Consider the following 27,973-nt stretch of genomic DNA (forward strand, 5'->3'; position numbering starts at 1 on the left):
TTTATGTTAATAAATGGTCTGCATTTGTATAGTGATTTATCACCTTACGTTTATTTATTAACAAAAAGATTCTGATGATAGTGGTAATGATGGTGATTGTGATGATGAACATGATGATAATGATGATCCTGATCCTGGTCCTATTCCTAGTCTTGGTCTTGGTCCTGGTCCTGTTCTTGGTCCTGGTCCTATTCATGTTCTTGCTCCTGGTCCTGGTCTTAGACCTGGTCCTGGTCCTATTCCTGTTCTTGCTCCTGGTCCTGGTCCTGCTCCTGGTCCTATTCCTGTTCTTTCTCCTGGTCCTGGTCTTGGTCCTAGTCCTGGTCCTGGTCCTATTCCTGTTCTTGCTCCTGGTCCTGGTCCTGGTCTTGGTTCTGGTCTTGGTCCTGATCCTGGTCCTGGTCTTGGTCCTGGTCCTGGTCCTATTCCTGTTCTTGCTCCTGGTCCTGGTCCTATTCCTGTTCTTGCTCCTGGTCCTGGTCCTGGTCCTGGTTCTGGTCTTGGTCTTGGTCCTGGTCTTGGTCCTGTCTTCACTGCAGAAAGCAGCCACCTGGAGGCATGACATCATCAGGAAGTGTTTCCACCTGGAGGACAGTGAGGCCGTTTACTGAGAAACAGACAGAGTGCACCCATTGATTAACTGATTGATTAATTGTTTGATGAATTAATCAATTGACTGATTTATTGATTGAGTAACTGATTAATTGATTGAATAACTGATTGATTGACAGCAGCTCCTGCATCTCTAATATTTTTGTGAAAGTAGCACCTGACTTGCAGATCGATCATCATCTTCATCACATTAAAATCTCTTCTCACAGCAGGACGGTTATTGTTGTGTGACATCAGGGCGGAGCTGCATTTGAGCATGCGTAATACACACACACGCACACGCGCGCGCAATCACAGCATCCCCTCACTGATGACAAAGAGTCCTCCAGGGAGACGCGCCGCGCGTGACCGCGTGCTCCGCTTGTGCTGCTGCAGACACGGATAGTCAGACAGACAGGTAGGGGGGGGAGACAGACAGATTGCCGGGGTGTCGGGGAGGATGCGCGCGGCGGACAGCAGCAGCTTGTGGTGATTGTCGGTCCGTACCGGGAGGCGGAGCAGCGAGGAGCCGCAGCGGAGGAGCGCGTGGAGCACACCGGAGCCATGAGCTGCAACTGGGGCACCGAGCTGTGGGTACGTGCACCTGTTCACACCTGATCTCCCGGTAACACGGTAACCTGGTTACCAGCAGCTGTGACCGGTAACCGGGCTGCATGTCGGTGTCAGAGGCCCTCGTGCTTCTGTCTCCTCTGCCATAGCAACACGGTGTGTGACGGCAGCGGCTCGCGCTCTGCGTCCTCCATGATGCTGCAGCGCGCGACCGACTCCCTCCCGCCCCCCCCCCCATCCATCCATCCATCCATCCATCCATCCATTCTTCTTATTGTTGTTTGTAATTACAAGAATCATAATTACAATAATAATTGTTGTTATTTTCCCTTCTGATAATTTATGTGGAAATATTCAGAGGTCATAATTTATAAATGATTGATTAACATGATTTATAAAACTGATGTTCTCAAATGTTCTATAATGTTCTGATGTTCTCCGGCTGTTCCAGGATCAGTTCGATAACCTGGAAAAACACACCAGCTGGGGAATCGAGTTCCTCGAGAGATACACAAAGTTCGTGAAAGAACGCGCCGACATCGAGCTGAGCTACGCAAAACAGATCAGGTGAGAACATCAGTCATCTCAGGTTCTAACAACAGAACCTCAGAACATCCCAGAAGAACCAACAGTTCAACATGAGGGACAGCTGGAAGAAAAACAGAACTGTCCAACAGAACCAGAACCAGAAGAGGAGAACATGTGCAGTGAAGGAAGAGCAGAGACAGTAAACTGTTGGACCCTGGTGAACCAGAACTCGATTCTGTGACCACTTCCTCAAGGATTTTTAAAATAAAGGTCAGGTTGGATATCAGTGTGTAGAACATAGAACCTGCTGAGAGGAGGACGAGGAGGTTTCAGATGAAGATCCTTGACCTTTGAACCTGACCACATATCTGAGTTGGGAAGTGTCCACTGACATCACCTCAACGATGATGTCATCATCACATGTTCAACCTTAACTGATGAGATCTCCCTCTCTGTCTCTCTGTCTCACTGTCTCTCTGTCTCTTTGTCTCACTGTCTCACTGTTTCTCTGTCTTATTGTCTCTCTGTCTCACTGTCTCCAGGAGTCTGTCCAAGAAGTTTCATCCTAAGAGGATCAGAGAAGATGACAGCAGGTCAGTTGACATGTTTCCTGTTTGTATTTCAGCTGATGGAGATCAGAGTTACTGTGTGTGTGTGTGTGTGTGTGTGTGTGTGTGTGTGTGTGTGTGTGTGTGTGTGTGTGTGTGTGTGTGTGTGTGTGTGTGTGTGTGTGTGTGTGTGTGTGTGTGTGTGTGTGTCTGAGCGCCCTCTGTGGTGAAATAAGGTAATTACACTAACGGCCACTGAGGTGAACACAGCTCTGATCCGATGTACATCATAGATAATAAATAAATAAATACCAACAACATTAACGGTAAAGATTAAAGCTAAGAGAGATGATGTCATGAAGAGATGATGTCATTAAAAGCGCTCCAATGGTGACAAAGAAAGTAGTAAACATGACACAGTGTTTGTAAATGTGAGGAAGGTCTCTGTTTCCTAATCTTCATCTTCATGTAATGACTGTTGTGGTTGACGGATGCATTCAATTTATGTCCCAGTGAAAAGAAGAAAGGAAGACTCTCCTCATCTTCATCTTTAATCATTAATAGTCTGAATCAACCACTGATTCATTGATCAATACATCACTGAAGGAGCTCCTTCTGATTGGTTGTTTCAGGTACACCTGCTGTCTGATTGGTTGTTTCAGGTACACCTGCTGTCTGATTGGTTGTTTCAGGTACACCTACTGTCTGATTGATTGTTTTCAGGTACACCTGCTGTCTGATTGGTTGTTTTCAGGTACACCTGGTATCTGATTGGTTGTTTTCAGGTACACCTGGTGTCTGATTGGTTGTTTTTAGGTACACCTGGTGTCTGATTGGTTGTTTTCAGGTACACTTGTTGTCTGATTGGTTGTTTTCAGGTACACCTGGTATCTGATTGGTTGTTTTCAGGTACACTTGCTGTCTGATTGGTTGTTTCAGGTACACCTGGTATCTGATTGGTTGTTTTCAGGTACACTTGCTGTCTGATTGGTTGTTTTCAGGTACACTTGCTGTCTGATTGGTTGTTTCAGGTACACCTGGTGTCTGATTGGTTGTTTTCAGGTACACCTGGTGTCTGATTGGTTGTTTCAGGTACACCTGCTGTCTGATTGGTTGTTTCAGGTACCCCTACTGTCTGATTGGTTGTTTTCAGGTACACCTACTGTCTGATTGGTTGTTTTCAGGTACACCTGCTGTCTGATTGGTTGTTTTCAGGTACACCTGGTATCTGATTGGTTGTTTTCAGGTACACCTACTGTCTGATTGATTGTTTTCAGGTACACTTGCTGTCTGATTGGTTGTTTCAGGTACACCTGGTGTCTGATTGGTTGTTTCAGGTACACCTGGTGTCTGGCGTTTGCAGCGACACTCCAGCAGCTGAATGAACTGTCGGTTCAGAAAGAAGAGCTTGCTGAGAACCTGAACACTCAAATCGTCTGTGAGCTGACTCGATACACTCAGGAGCTGAAGACCGAGAGGAAGACTGTGAGTAAACAAACAGGAAGACTGTGAGTAAACAAACAGGAAGACTGAGTAAACAAACAGGAAGACTGAGTAAACACACAGGAAGACTGAAAACGCAGTGACATCAGCATTCTGCCATTGTTGTGACATCCCTCTGGCTACAGGAAGTAGAATGTCAGTTTTTTTTTTAACTTGCCGTTCATGTTCAGTCGTCAGTTGAAGTCGAAACTTTCAGGAAGAAAACAGACAGCTGACAGCCAATCAGAGAGCAGGACACTTCTTTTGTCTCATGAATAATTCCTGACATCTCATAAGATACAACACACAATAACTAGGTCACTGACACACACACACACACACACACACACACACACACACACACACACACACACACACACACACACACACACACACACACACACACACACACACACACACACTCCTAAGCTTCCACATTACTTCCACCCAGCAACTCTGAACAGTGGACTGTGTGTCTGTGACCCGCACAGTTGCAGTTACTATAGTAACTGACCCGCACAGTTGAGCTCGCTGTTGTGAGACAGTAAATGATGGAAGAACACACTGACTTTCAAAATAAAAATCTCTGTTGAGGCCTACTTCAAGTATGATTTCAGTGTGACTCATGATGATGTCACCACTATGTTCAGCGTTGACCAGTTTGTTATTTTTGCAGCATTTCCAAGATGGCCGCCGTGCCCAGCAGCACATTGAGAGCTCCTGGAAACAGCTAGAGTCTGTAAGCGACCCACTCGCCACACCCACCTCACACTGACTCCGCCCTCCAACAAACCTGACACCACTCGCCTAATGTCTGACCCCCCACCTCAACATCTGACTCCACCCACCAACACCTCCCCCTCTGAGTCAAAACTTCACCAGGTCAAAAAAAACAGGACAATTTGATATCCTTCAGCTGAGAAACCAGAAAGCAGTGTTACAGCTGTGATGTTGTTTTTATTGATTTGTTGTTTTCTTTGTGTTGTTTAGAGTAAACGTCGGTTTGAACGTGACTGTAAGGAGGCGGAACGAGCCCAGCACATCTCGGATAGAATCGACCTCGACAACAAGACGGATGGAGAGAAGGTCAAAAATATAAATATAAATAAAACGCATAAACATTCATTGAAATAAAACAGAATAAATTGGATAGGAGGAAGTAACACTGCTTTAATATAATTGGATGTTGCCAGTCAGCTGATAGTCACACAGCTGTGCTTGAGGTCAACTGTTGTGGTGCGTTAATGAAACAGCTGATACTTTTAATCCATCATGATTATCATATTGAACTGAGTCTCAACTCCTGTCTGTCTCTGTCACAGCGCTGCTCGCTGAAGGTAACGTCTCTCATTTATTAGTCATTCATGTTTTTTGTCTGTCAATCATACAAAGATATCATTAGACACCGCTGTTGTTTCTATGAGAAGTTTTATTCTTACTTTTCTGCTGGTTTCAGGCTCGTCAGACAGCTCAGCTGAAACAACAAGCTGCTGAAGAATCCAGGAAAGATTATGTGACCAGTTTAAACCAGTTTAACCAGGACCAGCACCAGCACTACCACACACTGGTACCAGTTATATACCAGGTAAACCAGCACTACCACACACTGGTACCAGTTATATACCAGGCAAACCAGCACTACCACACACTGGTACCAGTTATATAGGTAGGTAGGTAGGTAGGTATTTACTTTATTAATCCCCGAGGGGAATTTTTTTTTCGCTACAGCAGCATACATACAGAAGCAATAAGACAATAATAGAAACAATAGAATAAAATAATAGAATAGAATAATAGAAAAGCAATAAAATAAAATAGCAGTAAAAAATATAAATATAAAATGCACAGTATATACAGTACATTATATACAACAAACCAAGAAACACAGTCAACATATATATATATATATGTTGACTGTGTTTCTTGGTTTGTATATATATATATACAGTACAGTATATATCTATATATATAATATACAAACAAACCAAGAAACACAGTCAGCAGTGTTATTGTTATGTGATGGATTTTGTCAGAGGTGAGCTATTGTAAAGTCTTATGGCAGTGGGCAAGAATGATCTCCTGTATCTGTCCTTGTGACAGCGGAGCTGGAGGAACCTTTTCGAGAAAGTGCTCCGCTGTCCCTGCAGCAGGTGGAGAGGGTGGTCAGGATTATCCAATATGGATAATAGTTTGTTCAGCGTCCTCCTCTCCACCACCTTTTCCAGGCTGTCCAGTTTGTAGCCGATGATGGAGCCGGCCTTCTTAACCAGTTTGTTAAGTCTGTTGGTGTCACCGGCTCCAATGCTGCTCCCCCAGCAGACCCCAGCGAAGTACAAAGCACTGGCCACAACAGACTGGTAGAACATCTCCAACATCTCGCTGCACACATTGAAGGATCGAAGTTTCCTCAAGAAAAAGAGTCGACTCATCACCTTCTTGTAGACAGCATTGATGTTGGTCTTCCAGTTCAGTCTGTTGTCGATGGACACACCCAGGTACTTGTACTCCTCAACCATGTCCACCTCCTCTCCCAGAACTCTCAGCGGTTGTGGAGCCGTCGCCTTCCTCCTGAAGTCAACCACCATCTCTCTGGTCTTGGCCACGTTCAGGAGCAGGTGATTCCTTCCCGCCCACTCCACAAAGTCCTCCACTACTGCCCTGTACTCATCCTCCCGTCCATCCCTTATACATCCTACCACTGCAGAGTCATCAGAGAACTTCTGCAGATGGCAGGACTCTGAGTTGTACTGGAAGTCAGTTGTATATAAGGTGAACAGAAAGGGAGACAGAACAGTTCCCTGTGGAGCTCCAGTACCACTGACCACCGTATCAGACAGCACACTGCCCAGACGGACAAACTGTGGTCTGCCTGTCAGGTAGTCATTGATCCAGGAGACGGTGGGCGCGTCCACCTCCCCCCCCCCCCCCACCACCCGCAGCTTCTCACTCAGTAGCAGTGGTTGGATGGTGTTGAATGGACTGGAGAAATCAAAGAAAGTGATTCTCACAGAGTCACCGGTTCCATCCAGGTGAGACTGAGCTCGTTGCAGCAGGTGGATGATGTCATCGTCCACTCCCACATGAGGCTGGTACACAAATTGCAGAGAGTCCAGAGAAGATTTCACCAGCGGCCTGAGGTGGGCCAAAACCAGCCTCTCCAGCACCTTCATCACATGAGATGTGAGGGCAACCGGTCGGTAGTCGTTGAGGCCAGATGGAGTCGTCTTCTTGGGGACTGGAACCAGACAGGACGTCTTCCACAGCACCGGGACCTCCTCCTGCTTCAGGCTCAGGTTGAAGAGGTGTTGTAGGACCTCAGCCAGCTGGACGGCGCAGGTCTTCAGGACCACGGGGCTGATGCCGTCAGGTCCTGCAGCCTTGCGCTGGTGGATTCTCTCCAGCTGTCTCCTAACCTGGCCAGTCGTCACAGAGAGGGGGGTGAGGGGTGATGGGGGATGGATGGAGGAAGAGCCCTGTGAGATTGAGGGCTCTATGCAGTTCACCAGGGGGCACAGAGGGGAGGGGGTAGGCAGCAGAGGTGTTTGGGAGGTGTGAGGTGTGGAGGAGACAGATGAGGGTGGTGAACTAAACCTGTTGAAGAAACAGTTTAGTTCATTTGACCTCTCTAGGGAGCCCCCTGGTTGTCTCTCTCTCCCCTTGAACCCAGTAATCTCCTTCATACCGGTCTACACCTCCCTCACGTTGTTCTGCTGGAGTTTGGTCTCCAGCTTCCTCCTGTAGGAGTCCTTGCACTCCTTGAGCTTCTCCTTCAAGTGGCGCTGCACTCTCCTGAGCTCCTCCCTGTCCCCAGACCTGAAAGCTGCTTTCTACTTATTAAGAAGAACTTTCAGGTCACTGGTGATCCATGGTTTATTGTTGGGGAAGCATTTTACAGTCCGGGATGGTACGGTGGTGTGTTCACAGAATTTGATGTATTCTGTGATACAGTCCGTCCTGCTGTTGATGTCCTCCCCATGTGGTCCAAACAGCACGTCCCAGTCCGTGGACTCAAAGCAGTCCTGCAGGGCGTCTTTGGCCTCCTGTGTCCACCTCCTCACAGTCCTGGTGGTTACAGGCTGCCTCTGCACCAGAGGAACATACTTTGGAGTCAGCAGGACCAGGTTGTGGTCTGATCTACCAAGGGGGGGAAGGGCAGTAGTACTGTATGCATCCATGGCATTAGCATACAGTAAGTCCAGAGTTTTATTGTTCCGTGTGGGGCAGTTCACATACTGGTGTAAAGTTGGCAGAACTTTATCCAGACTGGTTAAAGTCTCCAGTAACTAACAGAAATGCACCGGGATGCTTAGTCTGCAGTTTAGCCACAGTGGAATGGATGGTGTCCACTGCTGCCTCTACGTCAGCTGATGGATGAATGTAAACAGCGATAACAATGGCGGACGTGAACTCCCTCGGCGAATAATAAGGGCGCATCCCCACGGCTAGAAGTTCAATGTCTGGGCTACAGAAACGTTCCTTCACACACACGTGGTCGGGATTGCACCACCTCTCGTTCACATAGACTGCAATCCCTCCACCTTTCTTCTTGCCGCTCTGCACAACGTCTCCGTCCGCCCGAACGGTCCTGAAGCCGGGTACGGCCGCGCTGTGGTCCGGGAGATGTGAGTGCAGCCATGTCTCGGTGAAACACATGATGCTGCACTCCCGGTACTCTCTCTGGGTCTTTACCAGCGCCGAGCTCGTCCGTCTTGTTGGCCAACGACCTCACGTTCCCCATTAAGATCTCCGGTACCGATGGTTTATATCTCCTCCTTTCTGCCTTCATCTTAGCTCCGGCTCTGCAACCCCGCCGTCTTCTCCGAAGTTCAACGGGGATCTCAGGCCTCGCTCTGGGCAGCAGCAGTAGAGGGCTACTCAGCGTGATCAGCTGATCACGAGAGTAAACAATAACAGAGCCCCCAGCCAGAAACGTGGAAAAATTACGGTCCATTACGGACCGTTAACTTAACACACGAGAGAAAGAAAAAAACAACAACTCCGAAGAGGAGAAAGGCTTAAAAAAATACTAATAATACTAATAACAAGGGGAGGGGAGCTGCTGCAACAGGCTGCCGCTAGCGCGGCGCCATCTTGGGAACCCGGTACCAGGTAAACCCACTGGTACCAGTGATCAATGAGCCCTGCTGAAGTACTGACGTGTTTCTCCGCAGCGTGTCCAGGACATGGAGGAGCGGCGGATCGAGAGAATCGGCGAAGCGATGCGTTCGTCAGCCGAAGCCGAGAGAAAAGTTCTTCCTGTTGTGAGTCGCTGTCTGAACGCCATGATGGACGCTTCGGAGAGCATCCAGCCCAGGAAGGTGAGGCTCCTCTGGCTTCCATCTCTGTTTTACTTTGCTCCTTCTGAGATTTGAACCTGCTGAACAACCAAATGCTGAAGTCTGAGTGGTTCATGAACTGTTGGTTGGTTCATAAACAGAACCATAGGATGAGCTCAAACCTCCCCAGGAATCATTTTATAGAAATCCCTGAAATGTCCCGTGTTGGATCTCAAGTGTTCATTATCAAAAGCAGTGCACAAAGGGTTAAAGTCCTACTAATGAGAGACTGGATGGTTCTGGTTGCTGGATCTGAGACCAACCATCAGCTGCTAATCTATCTGGAATGAGATCCAAATCTCGGGCCGGATCCTCCATGTTTTGTTCATGAACTTGGAGTGTAGACATTTGGCCTAAATGCAATGCATCTTAAAATCCAGCAGATGGCACCAAAGTTTAGTAATTAAAAACAAAAGGAAGGGTGAAGATATCAAAACTCTCACAGGTATCATTAATAAATAACAATAAATGATCTGATCTTATTCAACAGTTCATCTCCTGAGAGCTCACACACACACACACACACACACACACACACACACACACACACACACACACACACACACACACACACACACACACACACACACACCAATGGGTTGCCCTCGGCAGCAGCTCGGGGTTCAGTGTGAGTTCAGCTGCAGCTGGTGTCTGCAGAGGTAAAGACGTTGGACGAGTGTCCGGGAGACGGAGACAGAGACCTGGAGGACGGAAGAAACTTTATCTCATTGTTTTTATTTCAAACAGGCTGATGGCTGTAAAGGTCAAAGGTCAGATGTGAGACTGTGGGTTGTGTGTGTGTGTAGGACACCCGGCAGGTGGTGGAGGTGTATAAATCAGGGTTCGACCCTCCAGGTGATGTCGAGTTCGAAGACTACAGTTCCTCTATGAGGCGGAGCATCTCTGAATCCAGTTACCTTGACAATCGGACTGAGGGGCGGAGACACAGCAGGAAACTGTGGCCCTTTATACGCAAAAACAAGGTATTCAAATCTCACACACACACACACACGCTGCTTTGTAGGCTGCTGTCATAAAACCTCAAGTTCAGCATTTCCGTTTGACGCATCTTGTTTTTTGCAGTCAGAAGTGACCTAATGTGAGGGATATATCTGAGTACCCGATGACACTAAGCCCCGCCCACCGATAGCAGAAATTGATCTGCACCACAGACCTGTCAATCAAAGAGTCCCACCCCAAACACATCTGTGTTAGAGTCCTCATATGTAATGAATGCTGAAGCAGGAGGGTGTTTATCTAATGACACCATTATGAAATAAAACTTTTACTGACTTTGTGTTTGAAGAGAGAACTGGATGCTTTTTAATAAGTATTGACTCCGCCCTCTTTTATATACAGTCTGTGTACACACCTGGAGAAGTCAACTGGCTGTCCTGATCACCTCTGTTTTCCTCCCTCCAGCTGTTGACCCTCCTGTCCTCCCCCCGGCAGCCTCCACCTCCACCCCCCACCTCACCTTCACCTGGGGGTGTGGTCAACAGTCCCCAGTCCCCACCCCCTGCCTCCAGAGAGCCAATCACACAGCGACTGAATGACCTCATGACCTCTGGCTCCAGAACCAGGAAGCAGTGTCTCCGCAGCCTGAAGAGAGGGGTACCACACACACACACACACACACACACACACACACACACACACACACACACACACACACACACACACACACACACACACACACACACACACACACACACACACAGTGTGTACGATGTTGTGTTTTGATGTTTGTTTTTTCTTTCATGCTCTCCCCTGATTGGACAGCTGTCACTCAAACTGGTCAGTATATCTCCCCTGTCACCACACAGGTGTGTTAACCACATAAGGTTTTTGTTTCTTGTTGTTGTGTTACTGATGTAAACAAGTGTAAACATGTTGCAGGGTTCCAGTCCTGCAGACTGCAGTCACCTCCCTCCTGAACAGAGACGCAAGAAACTACAGAGCAGAATGAACAACATCAACGAGGAGATTCAGAAGGAGAGGGAGCAGAGGTACACACTCACAGACACTCACAGACACAAACAGACACACAGACACTCACACACAGACACAAACAGACACAGACACTCAGACAGACACGCACATACACTCACAGACACACATAACCTCACAAACAGACAGATACTCACACAGACACGCACAATCATAGACACACACACACTCACAGACAGATACGCACACACCCTCACAGACACACACACACACACACACACACACACACACACACACACACACACACACACACACACACACACACACACACACACACACACACACACACACACACACACGCACACACATGCTGTGTCTGTGTCTCGGGTTGTGTGTCTGTGTCTCAGGTTGTGTGTCTGTCTCTGGTTGTGTGTCTGTGTATTGGGTTGTGTGTCTGTGTCTCAAGTTGTGTGTCTGTCTCAGGTTGTGTGTCTGTATTGGGTTGTGTGTCTATCTCAGGTTGTGTGTCTGTGTATTGGGTTGTGTGTCTGTGTCTCAGGTTGTGTGTTTGTGTCTCGGGTTGTGTGTCTGTATTGGGTTGCGTGCCTGTGTCTCGGGTTGTGTGTCTGTGTCTCAGGTTGTGTGTCTGTGTGTTTCAGAGACGCTCTGATGAAGATGAAGGACGTTTATGAACAAAGTCCTCAGATGGGAGACATTCGTAGTTTGGAGCCTCGACTGGAGGAAGTGAAGCAAAGTCTGCAGCGACTGGAGGAGGAGCTAAAGAGGAACCAGGTGTGTACACACACTGTATATACTACACACTGTACACACACTGTATACATGCACTGGAAACACACTGGAAACACTCACTGGACACATTCACTGGAAACACTCACTGGAAACACACACTGGGCCTAATTTACTGAGTAATTGCGTCATTGAAATCAGGTGCAAATCTCTGCATTTAAATGAGGTTTTGTGTGTTAAAGTGAATCCAACAATAAAAAACACAGCGACCGCAAAAGGAAATCTGATCCTATTAAAATTAAGAAATATAAATATAACAAGAACAAAACAGTTCATAAGAGATTATTAGCAAGAAAGTCAATACCGTGGGAAAAAGGTGAAAAAAAAGTCTTAATAATAAAACGTCTCCAATAAAAGAGGAGGACGGTGGATGAGATCCCCCAACAAACACTGATCAGCAGGTCCAGATCTTTCTGTGATGAGCAGCTGATGTTTCATTGAGTTCCTGGAGGTCTCGTGAACCTGATGAAGCTACCTGTGAATTCTGCAGGACTCATTCAGGATGTGACAGCTCACCTGAATAACAGGACTGGAGGGAGATCCAAGCAGAGATACGCTGGAACCACCCAGAGGCAGCAAAATGCTGAGTCGGAAGAAGTTCTGACTTTGCTGGTATTTTGTGGCTCCTTCTTGTTGTTGGCTGTCAATCATCTTTCAGTTCATTCAATAACTCAGAAATATCATCGCTGACAAACGATATGTCTGAATAATTTCTGCCTCTGACATCAGAAATGTTTAACGGGTGTAAAACCTGGTTCTCTACGTATTCTGTGGTTTCCTGCGTCTCTTTCACAAAAAGAGCAGCCGTGTCTCCTTCACAATAAGAGCAGCCGTCTCTCCTGATGTTCATCTGATTAAAACCTTCAGTCGTACTAAAATACACAACAATCACTTCTCCTGTTTCTACTTCCAGGTTCAGTAAATATCGTTGCAGGTGATAAATTGTTCTATTTGCATGTTTCCTCAGTATTTTACTCCTTCAGGTAGAAACATCCAATATTACATATGATGGAGGAAAACATGCAGAATGGACAAACGTGTGTTAAACTGCACATTTGAAAGATGAAATCGTCGCTGCACGTTGTCAGTAGATCTGATGGACATTGTTTTGTGGGTGATTTGGAGTTTGAACCTGATTTTACACACATAAATGTTTACTAAATCAGACACAATTTATGTACCACACACTACACTCACACTGTACACACTACACACTGTAATACACACTCTGAATACTACACACTACATACACACTGTATATACGACACGCTGTAATACATACTGTACACACGCACTGTATATATTACACACTGTATAACATGTTGTGTGTCTGTTGTGTTACTACAGGTGTGTCTGTTGTGTTAACATGTTGTGTGTCTGTTGTGTTACTACAGGTGTGGTTGTCGGAGGCTGATAGCAGGTCCTCTGATCAAGGCAGCAGGAGGCAGAGTGCAGGTTGTGGGTTAAACTCTCAGTCAACAACACCTGGAAGCAGCAGCTTGAAACAACTGGACAACCGCAGTCCGGTCAGCAGAGAGAGGTACTGATTATTGATCACTGAGCACTGATTATTGATCACTGGTTATTGATCACTGATTATTGATCACTGGTTATTGATCACTGATTATTGATCACTGGTTATTGATTACTGGTTATTGATCACTGATTATTGATCACTGGTTATTGATTATTAATGACTGATTATTGATCACTGTTTACTGGTTATTGATCACTGATTATTGATTACTGGTTATTGATTATTGACTACTGATTATTGATTATTAATTACTGATTACTAATATTGGTTTTAATCTCATCAGCTGTCTTTGATGTACTCATGAACAGTCTCAGTTCTCAGCTTATTCTGACATTTTTTTAGACATCCACTACAAACTTACAGCTCACAATAAATTTCTCTCTCTGTCCACTTGTCTGTCTCTCTGTCCACCTATCTGTCTCTGCTCACCTGTCTCTGTCCACCTGTCTCTTCCTATGTCAACCTGTCTCTCCGTCCACCTGTCTGTCTCTCTATCCACCTCCGTCTCTCCCTCTGTCCACCTGTCTGTCTTCAGTCCTGATGGCAGCTACACTGAAGATAACAGTGCTGAGCTTCACTTCAAGTCTCGCAGCTCTGAGTTTGATGATGACTTTGACGATGAAGAACCGTTACCAAGTATCGGCACCTGCAAGTCTCTCTACCCGTTTCAAGGTCTGACTTCCTGCAGACTATCAAAGTAAAACAAACAGTAGAGTGAAGTTCCATGTTTTAAACCTGAATTTTTACCTTCAATTTTTATTTTAATTCATGTATATTTAAATGCCACCACAACACAAATCATCTCAGAACACAGGAATGTTCTAACAATAGAACCTTAGAACGTTATTAACTCGTTCTAACAACAGAACCTTAGAACATTATTAACTTGTTCTAACAACAGAACCTTAGAATGTTATTAATTCGTTCTAACAACAGAACCTTACAACATTATTAACTCGTTCTAACAACTGAACTTTAGAACATTATTAACTCGTTCTAACAACAGAACCTTACAACGTTATTAACTCGTTCTAACAACAGAAGCTTAAAATGTTATTAGCTCATTCTAACAGAACCATCGAACATTATTAACTCGTTCTAACAACATAACCTTACAACGTTATTAACTCGTTCTAACAACAGAACCTTAAAATGTTATTAACTCGTTCTAACAACATAACCTTGCAACGTTATTAACTCGTTCTAACAACAGAACCTTAAAATGTTATTAACTCGTTCTAACAACAGAACCTTAAAACGTTATTAACACGTTCCGACAACAGAACCTTACAACATTATTAACTCGTTCTAACAACAGAACCTTAAAACGTTATTAACTCGTTCTAACAATAGAACCTTAAAACGTTATTAACACGTTCTCACAACAGAACCTTACAACGTTATTAACTCGTTCTAACAACAGAACTTTAAAACATTATCAACATGTTCTAAAAACAGAACCTTAGAACATTATCAACTTGTTGTGTCTCCATGAAGGAAACATTGATGTCACTTTAAAATTAGTGTCATGGCTCCTCCAATTAGAAAACTGCAGGGTTTCAAAGGGAGATCCAATATTTGATGCAAAACTTTGTGGGTAAACTTCCTGTTTCAGCTGGTTTCATGTTGCCCTCTGAGGTGTGAACATGTTATTGATGCTGTGCAGGTCAGAATGAAGGCACTCTGTCGATGGTGGAGGGAGAACTACTTTCTGTGGTGGAAGAAGACAAAGGGGACGGTTGGACTCGAGTGCGGCGGAACCTGGAGGAGGAAGGATACGTCCCCACGTCCTACATCAAAGTCTTCCTGGACAGCAGCGCCAAAGGTGCTATGACCTACATATGACCTTTAAATGACTTTTAGATGACCTTTAGATGACCTTGACATGACCTCTGTAAATATAACCTTCACATGGCCTTCATCTGACCTCGGGCTGCTGTGCCTCAGATGGTAGAGCGGGCCGCCCACTGATCCGAATGTTGATGGTTCGATTCCCGACTACTCCTGTCCACATGCGGAAGTGTCTTTGGGCACGACACTGAACCCCAAGTTGCTCCCGATGGCGTACCATCGGTGTGTGTGAATATGAAATAGTGTAAAGTGTTATATAAGTCCAGACCATTTACGTCTGTGTGACCTTTATATGACCTCCACAAGATCTCGACAAGATCATCAGACCTCCACATCTTCATCTTAATGATTATTAAGCGACCTCTGTATTTGACCCCTGACCTCTACCTGACCCACTGATCTTCAAATCATCACTACCTGAACATGACCTTCAAATGACCTTCAGATGACCTCTACTGACCGTACGTAACCTCTTAAACACGTACAGGTGTTAGGTGGTGACCTCCTGATGAACTTTAACCTTACTTTTTATGTGATCTTTATGTAATACTGACCTCTGACCTCGATGACCTTTGACATATGAATGTCAGCACGTTGGTTGCTATGGTAACGGCAGCCTGCCCGTGTTGTTGTGCTCTGCCTGTCTGTGTGCTGAACAGCTAAACACACCTGTTGGGCAGGTGTGTCTCATCTCAGGCTCCACCCCCCTGCCGTGGCATATAGACACCACTAATGATGCATTCAGGTGTCCCTTATCAGTCATATGATCAGTGTACAGGTGAATGCTCTATTAAATAGTTACAGGTGTACAGTGCATTGTGGGATGCTGACCCATGTTTTTTTGTCTGATCATATGATCTCTGGAGGAGGCAGAGCCTGAACTGTGACCCAGCTGTTATATCTCTGGTGTAAATGTGATGGTTGTGTGATGTCAACATATCAAACTTCCATCAGCAGTGATGACATCAAAGTCTCCATCAGGTGAGATGCTCCCCCTACAGGAACCTGATGGAACAGTCAGGTCACTTATTTACACCTGTCAGCAGGATGCGTACCTGGAACAGGTGTAACTGCACCGGGATCAGCAGGTGTGAATAACACCTGTATAGGAAAACACAGGTTGTGGCTAGGAGGTTGAAAGGTCACCTAACTCCGCCTCTTCCTGCAGCTCCACCCACCATGATGGTGATGATGATGGTGATGATGATGATGATGATAGTGGTGATGATGATGATTATGATCACTCTGACTGTAAGACACAGAGAGGTGGACTGGAGAGAGACCTTTGACCTTTTATCATTTCTTCATTCATGTTTTTATGACTCTCAGCTTCACTTTGTCTTTTTTATTACAGTTTTTACTGAAACAGTGACTCATCACTGATTAACGTGCTGATTATTTTCTCAGTTGATCAGTTCATTGATCAGTTCACACTGCAAATACTCAGATTCCGTCAAAAGCTAATTTGGAGACAGAAACTAGTGGAAACATCAGAGCAGTTTTTCTGATGAATCGCCAGTGTTGATATGAAGCCGTCTGATCAGAGTGTAGCTTCAGCAGCTGTCTCCATCCTCCTGCTCTAACATATCTGTCTGTCTCTCTGCCTGTCTGTCTCTCTGCCTGTCTGTCTGTCTGTCTGTCTTGTAGGCTTTGTGCAGAGTAGTCGGCTAGTCTAGAGCAGTAATCGACCAGTGAGGACGTCTCGCCACAGGAAGTGATGTAAAGAGCTCAGAGGAGGTCCGGTATCAGCTGTTCATTGGACAGTTTTAAACCTCAGATATCTCGACCAATCAGCTGACAGTGTGTAACGGACAAAAACCTGCTGATGACTGAGAAACCAATCAGAGATGAGAAATGATTCAAACAATGGAGCTGTGGTTCATGACTGATAATATATTTATTTATTCCCAATTAAAACAAAAACTAAATCTTTGAATAAACTTTAATTAACTTTGAAACATTTGATCTCAAATGAAACTATATTGACATGAGAATCAAATGGAAAGTGGACCCTTTCTGAAATAAAACATCAGAGTTACGATCAAAGAGAAACTGAAGCTGAACATTTAGTTTGTGTCGGCCTCGCAGCAGTGATTTCACTGCGATGATGTCACGGCAGTCTCTGAACTGATGTCACTTCGCTTGCTGCAGTGATGTCACAGAATACTAACATCTCTGCTGTGACATCACTGTGGGTGTGGTCACAACATAAACATTGAAGAGGTGACTGCGTGTAAATATAAACTGCAGCAGCGCAGGTGTAGCCCCATCCCCTGTAATCCTGTTGATATAAACCATGCCCCCTGCCTGTATTTGCCCCGCCCCTGGCCCCACCCACTGCTTGTTGATCATGTTATTGTTTGATTGATTGCGTGAAACGTGAAACTTTTTTATTTTATAGTGAGATATTGATAAGTTATTTTTTATTGAGACATGAGACTGCTGATCACGCTCTTTTCAACTTCCTGTATGTTAAACTTTCAAAATAAAGTACACTGAATCAAACACTGAGTGTCAGCTGTCATCATTCAGACGCTGTTGTTGTTGGTGTTCCTCTGAGTGAACTGTTTACCTGTTAGCCTCCTCAGGTGTGTTCACATTAAACCTGCAGAGGAGAACCGGTCTTGGGGAGGAGAACTGGTCCATTTATTTCCTCATTTATTCATGGATTTATTCATTGTCTCACTTATTCAGTCAATCATTCATTTACTTCCTTATTTATTCATTCACATATTTATTCATTCATTCATTGATTCTTTCATTTGTTCATTCTTTCATTCATTCCATCATGAACAGACTGGAGCTCCTTGGTGGATGCTGTGTTGAATCTGAATATTGATCTTTACATAATAAAGTCAGGGATCAGTTGATTGACAGCTCTGAGAGCTCTCGGTTCAAACTGTTTCCTGTTTATAGACTTCCTGTTTGTGGACATCTGAACACTTCCTGGAACAGACGACCTGAGGACGACCTTTATTCTGAAGAGACACCGTGAGAGACAGAGGCCATACACATAGGAGGAGGAGCCAGTGAGTGACATTGTGTGTCTCCATGGTAACCACTATGTTGTTAGCCACCTTGGTGTTTGGATCAGTCATGAAGGATCAAAAAGTTAAAACCAGCAACTTCTACAGGACAGACCCGGACCTGGCGCACAGATTCAACAACCCAACTGTTTCCATGGTTACTGGTACAGGGTTACTCTCACCTGTACAACAGTCTATTAGAGATACTAGTTATAATGCTAGTTTAATCTGCTAACTATTTGTTCATTTGATGCAGCAACAGAAGCAGTTTACTTCTGAGTGAAACAAAAGACACAAATACTGCTAGTAGTTAAATATTACTCCAGGTACTACTATGACCACAGGTAATATTACTACTACTACTACTACTACTACTAACCCTACTCTTACTACTACAGGTACTACTACGTCTACTACTACAGGTACTACAGGTATTACCACTACACTTACTACTAATACAGGTACTACAGGGAATACTACTACTGATACAAAAACACCAACAACAACAACAACACAACAACAATGTAACTAAACAACAACAACAACAACAACAACACATTCACACAGATGAAGGCTGTCCTTCTGATGTGATGGTTGTACGACTGAAGTTTCTGTTCATGTTTCATTCAGAAAACCTCATTATATTGAGCATCAAAGCAAACGTAGGGCAGTAAGAGACCGTCAGGTCATGAAGGACAGGAGAGATGGATCCACATCTTCGGACACGGTCAGCTGTTTGTGAACTGAATTGTCTGCAGGACAGACGAATGATGTCACATGAAAACAGGATCTTGTGGTTTTATTGTGTCTGTCTGCATGGAAGCAGATTAACTGTAACAGCAAAATAAAATCGCGTTAATGTCCTCAAACATACAGAAGTTTCAGTTTTTAAAGAAAGCAAAAGTTCATTTAAACAATAAAAAATAAAATGATCCAGTTTCCACTGCTGGTTCAGACTCAGTTTAAAGGGACGTCCCATCACTTTTCGGAGGCGATGCTGCAGACCGGATGTACCGTGATCACAGTTTCAACATGTCGATGGAAAGGAGCAGTGACTGTTTCCATGGCAACCCAGAACCTACATCTTTTGTGTTGCTATGGAAACAAAAGCAGCAACTAAAATAGAAAGAACTAGTAAAAATAAAATTCACAACTTTATTTTTAAAGAATACATGAAAGAATCAATGTTTACAAGTGAAAAATGTTTGACAGTAGAAAAAATAAAATAGGAAATACTGAAATTTAACATGAACTCACACATCAGTTTCTGGTGTTCAGCTGATAATATCAGTGTTGTCAGATAAAATTGCACAGCCAGTTTCATGAAATTATTTAATCTTCAGATAAGTAAATATTTCTAATTTCTAATTATATCTGAATAGACATCAGTACTGATGAAACCATGTTTCTTGAGCATCACTGAAACATTAATCAATTTATTAACTGTTGATACAAATTGCTTATTTTTATTCAGTTGATTATTGTTTGGTGCATGTTTGTGTTCATTTTTATAAAGTTCATATATGAACAAACTATAACCAGGAGTATTGTTAATGAGCATGTGTCAGTCTAAAGACATAAATATTTCCAATAATCAATCGATCATCAACTTGGTATAATCATTAGAAAGAAGATTATTATAAGAACCTGTAACTACAAACCAGAAGGTGTCACAGTCAAATTCATTAATATTCAAAACATTTCAAAAGAAGACTTCTCGAGTAAAATCACTTCTTGTGTTTTTTTCTTCTTTCACTGTTTAATTCCTAAAATAATAAAATTTTCACCCTCTCCTGCTTTGGAAATGTTATAATAAATTATCACCATAGCACCAAATTAAATATGAATTTTCAATAAAGTACAACCCCATTTAAAAAAAAAATTGTGACAAGATCAACAAAAGACTGGAAAAGTTGTGTTAAGATAAAAAAAATAAAACACCTGGTGGAACATCTGACAACTAATTATGTTACCATGGCAACAGATCAGTAACATGATTGGATATAAAAAGATGATGTCAGAGAGGTGGAGTCTCTCAGCAGTGAAGATGGGGAGAGGTTCACCACTCTGTGAAACACTGTGTGGGAAGATGGTGCAACAATTTAAGAATAATGTTCCTCAACGTAAAACTCCAAAGAATTAGTGGATTTCATCGTCTACGGTTCATAATATCATTAAAGGATTCAGAGAATCTGGAGAAATCTCTGAACACAAGGGACAAGGCTGGAAACCAATATTGGATGGTGGTGATCTTCGGGCCCTCTGGCAGCACTGCATTAAAAACACACTATTCTGGAGTGGAAATCACTGCATGGGCTCAGGAACACTTGTGAAAACCATCGTCTGTGAACACAGTTCATCGCTGCGTCCACAAATGCAGGTCAAAACTCTCCAAAGAAGAAACCAGATAGAAACATGATCCAGAAACACCGCCGCCTTCTCTGGACCGAGATCATTGATGATGGACTGAGGTGAAGTGGAAAACTGTCCTGAGGTCTGATGGATCACAATCTGAGATTCTGTTTGGAAATCATGGACGTTGCATCCTCCAGATTAAAGAAGAGAGGGACCATCCAGCTTGTTATCAGCTCAGTTCTAAAGCCAGCATCTGTGATGGTACAGGATGCATTAGTGCACATGGCATGGGTAGCTTGAACATCTGGAAGGAAGCATTAATGCTGAATGATATATTCAGGTTTTGGAGCAACATATGACCTAACCCTAACCCAAGAATGGGACCACATTTCAACTTCAAAACTCCATAAACTGGTCTCCTCAGTTCTGAAACATTTACAGAGTGTTGTTAAAAGAAGAGGTGATCAGCTCAGTGTTGAACATGACCCTGTCCCAAAATTAGCAGATATTTCTCATAAAACAATAAAATTTCTCAGTTTCAACATTTTATATGTTGTCTTTGATCATCACATTCTGTTTTAATTTATATTTTACACAGCACTTTTTTGGAAACAGGGTTGTAAAATGTAATACAAAAAATGAAATCAGTTTCTTGACACAAACTGTTTTTCTGATTTGAGTTTTTATTAAATGTCCACCGAACGCATCGTTATTCTTATAGAAACAGACTGTGTGTGCGTGTGTTGAAACCTGCTGGGGACCATCTGACACACACACAATGAATCACGCACACATAAAAAGTCACACACTGATGCCTGCAGATAGAGATGTTGTTTCCATGACGACCCCACGAGGAACATGATTAATTTAAAGACATTTTCTCCTCTGTCTGTCTTTTCTCCTGCTCAATGGTTTTTGTCTTTATCAGTGTGAACATGAAGATCATGAAATAAAGTAACACGACTGCCTTCAGTCCAGATCAATGTATAAAACTGCAACATTAGTCTGCCTGTGATTGGTACTGCAGTACACAAAGTACACGGAAAAATGGATATTGCTTCTCTTGGATGCAAACACACATCTAATGGTTAAAATATAAACCATGTCAAGAAAATCATGTAACTGTTCCTCTGCAGCTCAATTCAAAGTGTTTTTAATGGAGCTTGAAAGTGTGAATGTTTCCTGTGAAGCTGCGTGATTCATTTCACACATTGTGGTTATTTTAGATAAATGCTTTCACTCTGTTTCATCATCTTCATCTCACAGTCTGAATGAAGTATTACCAATGCTAACCAAATAATAACTAAACACTAACCAAACATTAACCAAATATTAACTAAATATGAACATTAACCAAATGTTAACTAAACATGAACTAGACACTAACTAAACATGAACTAAACCCGAACTGAACATGAACTAAACACTAACTAAACATTAACTAAACTTGAACTAAACACTAACTAAACCCAAACTAAACATCAACTAAACCCTAACTGAACATCAACTAAACCCTAACTAGACACCAACTAAACCCTAACTAAACATGAACTAAACCCTACTTAAACATGAACTAAACACCAACTAAACATAAACTAAATCCGAACTAAACATTAACCAAACGCTAACTAAACACTAACTAAATGTTAAACCATAACCAGCATTAAGTAAATGTTAACTAAGTTATAGCCAGAAGGTAACCAAATGTTAATTACAGACACGTTTGAACTGCTGACAGAGAAAAGTTTAATGGTTTACCTTGAAGAGCTAGTTTTATGACATCGTTGTCATGAACACTTGGAGAACCGCTGAGATGCAAACAGAACCACAGAGAGCCGGTTCTTCTGGATGTTTGGAACACGAGGACTCAGTAAGCTCAGAGGGAGAACAGACCTGCGTGGTGTTCTAGATGAGTTTAATCATTTTTATTTCACATCACTTGCTCAGTGGACCTTTAGAGGGCTGCACGCAGGCTCACTGGTTATTAACAGGAAACTCAGTGGGTGACAGAGAGAAAGGAAAGCCTACATTGAAACAACGTAGATGAAGAGTATGACATCATCAGTACCGCAGCTCTGGATCGTCAGGCTGAGGATGAACCTGAGGATGAAGTTTGTTTCGCAGGAATCAAGGAGGATTTCAGAGTTTTCTCCACCAACGACCCTGAAATGCTGTTAAAGGCTGTTTCTTTGGACTGATGGGATCTGATGATGATGGTGATGATGGTGATGGTGATGATGGTGATGATGGTGATGATGATGAAGATGAAGATGATGATGATGATGATGGTGATGGTGATGATGATGATGGTGGTGATGATGATGATGATGATGGTGATGATGATGATCGTGGTGATGATGATGATGATGTTGGTGGTGATGATGATCGTGGTGATGATGATGATAATGATGATGAACTCTATACTCAGCATCCTTTAAACTGTCATCAGAGGAGATGTTCATCAAACACACAAACATCTTAAATATAATATTATTGTTTCATCATTTCAGTTCTGAACCAAAAAGGAGACAGATATATTTCAGAGCCGACATTTTCTGCCTGAAGCCAAATGGCTTCCTGCAGAAATACACACACACACACACACACACACACACACACACACACACACACACACACACACACACACACACACACACACACACACACACACACACACACACACACACACACACTCTTGCTCTCTCTCTCTCTCTCTCTCTCTCTCTCTCAGCACCACGGACAGCTCCTCCTCCTCCTGCTGCTCCACAGATCTGTTCACCAGCCAGGCTGTGACATCATCACACACACACACACACACACACACACACACACACACACACACACACACACACACACACACACACACACACACACACACACACACACACACACACACACACACACACACACACTGAGCTGGAGGATCTTGTTTCCACTCGGCTGATTTTTGGCATTGCATCAGAGAAGAAGAACGAGAGAGGAAGGAGGAGGAGGAGGAGGAGGAGGAAGCCCAGAGAGGAGCAGAGACGGATAGCAGATGAACAGAGAACCAAATAACCAGGTTAACAGCCGTATAACCAGGTTAACAGCCGGATAACCAGGTTAATAACCAGGTTAATAAACAGTTAAACAAGCAGCTGAATAACGTGTTAATGTGTTTGAAGAACAGATGGAGTCCGAGGAGAATCTGCTGAACGTTTACCTGCTGCTGCTGCTGATCGGATCCCACATCACCCTGGTAACATCTTCTACTGCTTCTATTTCTATTCTACTGGGTTCTATTCTCTGGTAACATCTTCTACTGCTTCTATTTCTATTCTACTGGGTTCTATTCTCTGGTAACATCTTTACTGCTTCTATTTCTATTCTACTGGGTTCTATTCTCTGGTAACATCTTCTACTGCTTCTATTTCTATTCTACTGGGTTCTATTCTCTGGTAACATCTTTTACTGCTTCTATTTCTATTCTACTGGGTTCTACTCTGTACATCAACATTGTTCTTAGTGAATCCGCATTCTGTGTTTCTTCAGAATCTCTGACGATCACCTGATTGTGTAATCGATGAAAACCAAAATGAAAAAGAAGAATATGTTCGGTCTGATGTCAGTAAATTTAATTTTCATTTAAAATGTGGTCTGTTGTTTTTTGGAGCAGCTGATCAGTCAAAGTTTAATTGGATTTAATGTGTAATGATGAGTGTCATGTTTTTACATTATAGCAGATCAGTAACAGTGAAACTTCACAGCTCCACCAGTAAGAACCATCAGTCAGGATATGGTGGGGCAACACACTCCTACTGGTTAACCACAACCAGTTTAACCACTATAACAAGTTAAACTAGTTTAACAAGTCTAACCAGTCTAACTCCTACGACCGGTTCAACCAGCCCAACAGTACAATCAGTGTAACAAGTTTAGCCGCTGGTTCTGAAAAAGGAGGCCAATGCAGAATTGCTTTAAATTGCTGTACCACTGAGGACCACTAGGGCAGGGGTGGCCAACCAGTCAGAGACTAAGAGACACATTTTTTTACTGTGTTACCGCAAAGAGCCACATCATACACATGGGCACACATGAACATCACCCCATCCCTTCCTCTTACACACACACCTCTGCTCAGCCAAATTTACCAACATGATAATGACAGAAATGGACTCCTACAGTACTAAGACCACAGGCCAGTCATTTTCAACAATAAACATTGTGTGCACTGTCTCACACACACAAACTCTCAGTTCAACAAAGTCCACAAACAAAAACATAATAATTTACAATAGCGTTTTTCACTTACTATGCATGTTGCTTAGTGCGACTTCTGGCATTCCTTGCCTTGAACAATCCTCTTCAAATCTGACTTGTATTCTGTTGTTGCCACTCGAAGCAATTCTTTCACACGGGTGTCAGTCAGAACAGATCGATGCTTTGATTTCACGTGTTTCAGGGTAGAAAACACAGACTCGCAGACGTATGTTGACCCAAACATTGACAGTATCTTAAGCGCAGCCCGTTTGACATTGGAGTAGTTTTCCATTGGCACACTTTTCCAGAACTCAATGGTCCCTTCCCTTAAAGCAGGTTTCAGTTGGTCCTCCTCACAAAGATCGATCATCTCCAACTCATTTGCAGCCTCATCTGTGACTAGCGGGGCTTTCAAACAGTCCGTCTCCGCATTAAATGGGTCGACGAGGAACGTAATCTGTGGCCTTTTCAGTTGTAGATCACGGAACCGGATGACAAAGCTTTCGTGCAGGTTTTCAATCAGTGTTGCATATCTGGCTCTTTGCTTATTCAGGGCGGCGCTGGTGACTTGCCCGCTGGCTTTTAGCAGAGTGGGAAAATGCGTTAAATCTCCCTTTTGAATATGCGCCTTGAACAGCTTCAGTTTGTTGACAAACGCAAACACACTTTGCAGCAGGTCAGGCAGCATTTTTAACTTACCCTGCAGGGTCAGGTTCAGTCTGTCCAAGTGACACAGCATGTCGACCAAAAAGGCCAGATCCATAATCCACTCGACGTCCGAGAGCTCGGGATAGTCCTTGTCCTTCTCTTCCATGAACAGTTTCACGGCATCCAAAAGCTCAAAGAAGCGAGCGAGCACCTTGCCTTTTGACAGCCACCTCACAGTGCAGCGGCAGGTCACCTGGAAGTCCTTGGTCCAGCTCAGCGATGAGATTCTTGAATTGCCTGTGGTTAAGCGCATGTGTGCGGATGTAGTTGACGATTTCCATCACAGGCTTCATGACGTTGTCTAAATTCAATGATTTAGACACGAGTTGCTCCCTGTGGATGATGCAGTGGAAATTCCAAAACTCGGGAAATGTTTGGTCAGCTTTGCACAGCCCCACAAGTCCGTTCACAGATCCGATCACGGCCGGCGCTCCATCCGTGGCTACTGCAGTTAGCTTCGGTGTGGGCAGATTTGCTTTCGCAAATGCAGCCATCATTGTTTCTTTCACATCTATGCCACGGGTTCTGTCTTTTAATGGCACAATATCAAGGAGTTCTTCTTTGATCACACAATCTTTTGACACAGACCGTGCAAATATTGCCAGCTGAGGCTCGTCTTGTACGTCACAACTCTCGTCTTGTACGTCACAACTCTCATCCAATGCGACACTAAAATACTCACATGCTTGAAGGTCAGAGTGCAACTGTGATTCAACAGCCGTGTTAATGTCCGATATCCTGTGTTCAACAGTGTGGCGGGACAGTTGGACGTCTGATACCATTCGTTTTAGTTTGTCGTTTTCAGGAGACAAGATTTCAACAACGTCACTGAGGCATTTTTTAACGAACTCCCCTTCATTAAATGGCTTTTTAGCCCGTGCAATGTTCCAAGCCAGTTGATACGATGCAAGCGTGACAGTCTCTGAGTGCTTCGTAATTTTTAGGAAAAACTATCTGCTTTTCTGCCTGACTTTTCAAAGTGTCCAACTTGTGCTTGTGAAATTCAGTCCCTTTTGGAAATCCCTGGTCGATGTTAGCAGTGAGCTGAAGTGGCGCTGAAGATTTGAAGCTTTGAAATGCGCTAATGACGTCTGACATATCAGGCAGAATGGCTCGCCATGACGTTCAACAAAAAAATATAAACTTTCCCACTCTGTTAAAAACGTCCTGTGTTCATCTTCATATTTTCGTTTAGCTGTGCATTTTTTCCTGCCATTTTGAGAGCGAACTGGACACTAATTGTTTCCTCCAATGGGTTTGCCCCTCCTGCTTTGCGTAATTTCACCTCATGCGCATGCGCGTTTGACGAAAATACCATATTGAACTCAAGCGAAGCGAACACGCACAAAAAAAACCCACAAACACAAATGTTGATATGAACGTAAAAGAGCCGCATGAAACCAGGCAAAGAGCCGCATGCGGCTCGGGAGCCACGGGTTGGCCAGGCCTGCACTAGGGGATGTCTCTGTCATTAGATAAACTCCTTCTGATCAGTGTTCTGGTCCTTCTGGAAATAATTAATCATTCATTACATATTAGGACTCGAACACAAATATGTTTGGGGCGACGGTGTTTGATTGACAGGTCTGTGGTGCAGTCAGGTTTCTGCTGTAGGTGGGCGGGGCATTGTCAGTGAGATACGCCTCTTGCTTCTTTGTAGTTCGTCCAAATATGCTCACCTTTGGCTCCAAGCTTGGGCGGTCATAAACCGGTGTGGATTTATAAATATGCAAATATGCCTCTATCCCCACCCACCCCTCCACATAAGGAAAGCCCCGCCCCCAGTCGTAAGGATTGGTTCCTGAGGTCTGTGATGTCAGACTGTCGATGTTTGTTTAACCATTTGTCTTCCAGCTGATGTTGACGAGGTCAATCGTAACTTTAATGGTTCATGTGTCTTTAGAACGGAGAATGGATTTAGTTATAAATGTCATCAACAGGATTTAATCAGACAGCAGATGGCGCTGTGCTCCTGTAAATAGAAAGAAAAGCTGTTCTCACATCAGATTTACTGCTCCACCAGTCAGAGAAATAGGTCAGTGTGTTATAATGACTTCACCCAGCAGAGGGCAGCAAACACAGAAGAGCAGCGGACACTGATGTACTGTTGATTTCTGCAGGAGAAGAATAGTATTTGGGCCTTTTTGCCCCTAAGCAGGCCTGGCCTGGCCTGGTTCAAAGGTTGGAGTGTAACAACTCTGCATGCAGCTTTTCCAGTCGTCAACAACACATTTTTGTCCTCCTGACGATTTCCTAATCCTCTCTCTGATCCTCTGACAGGTGGGTCCTTCAACCCCTGAGGATGGCTGGCAGGTGTACAGCTCCGCTCAGGACACTGACGGTCGATGTGTTTGTACAGTTGTCGCTCCGCAGCAGACTGTGTGTTCCAGAGATGCACGAACCAAACAGCTACGGCAGCTGATGGAGAAGGTAGGAAGTCCTCCT

The 27,973-nt window shown here is 43.8% G+C and overlaps 1 protein-coding gene and 1 long non-coding RNA gene across 4 annotated transcripts; both read left to right on the top strand.

Moving 5' to 3' along the window:
• Positions 1 to 1,018: 1,018 nt before the first annotated feature.
• Positions 1,019 to 18,540, top strand: LOC138636755 (formin-binding protein 1-like). 3 transcript variants are annotated; one of them, XM_069724969.1, is made up of 18 exons: positions 1,019 to 1,185; positions 1,613 to 1,728; positions 2,232 to 2,282; positions 3,575 to 3,722; positions 4,396 to 4,458; positions 4,710 to 4,805; positions 5,042 to 5,056; positions 5,176 to 5,304; positions 8,891 to 9,037; positions 9,862 to 10,038; positions 10,478 to 10,668; positions 10,828 to 10,852; positions 10,955 to 11,064; positions 11,665 to 11,797; positions 13,207 to 13,352; positions 13,885 to 14,021; positions 15,016 to 15,174; positions 18,117 to 18,540. In XM_069724969.1, the coding sequence occupies exons 1-18, from the start codon at positions 1,156 to 1,158 to the stop codon at positions 18,137 to 18,139; spliced, it is 1,896 nt and encodes a 631-aa protein (XP_069581070.1). In that variant the 5' UTR covers positions 1,019 to 1,155; the 3' UTR covers positions 18,140 to 18,540. The 3 variants fall into 3 exon arrangements, with proteins under 3 accessions (XP_069581070.1, XP_069581069.1, XP_069581071.1); XM_069724968.1 differs by lacking the exon at positions 18,117 to 18,540 and adding an exon at positions 16,848 to 17,705 and having other exon boundaries at positions 1,023 to 1,185; XM_069724970.1 differs by lacking the exon at positions 18,117 to 18,540 and adding an exon at positions 16,848 to 17,705 and having other exon boundaries at positions 1,024 to 1,185; positions 10,478 to 10,669; positions 10,838 to 10,852.
• A 3,901-nt stretch (positions 18,541 to 22,441) lies between these two features.
• Positions 22,442 to 27,967, top strand: LOC138636765 (uncharacterized). Its single transcript, XR_011312326.1, has 3 exons — positions 22,442 to 22,797; positions 23,313 to 23,819; positions 27,809 to 27,967. It is a non-coding gene; the product is annotated as an uncharacterized lncRNA (long non-coding RNA).
• The last annotated feature ends 6 nt before the right edge of the window (positions 27,968 to 27,973 follow it).

Source organism: Brachyistius frenatus, unplaced genomic scaffold (genome assembly GCF_029030835.1).
Source record: "Brachyistius frenatus isolate BFR_SWC_R1_liver_20210118 unplaced genomic scaffold, ASM2903083v1 Contig_403, whole genome shotgun sequence".
Classification (NCBI taxonomy): Eukaryota; Metazoa; Chordata; class Actinopteri; family Embiotocidae; genus Brachyistius; species Brachyistius frenatus.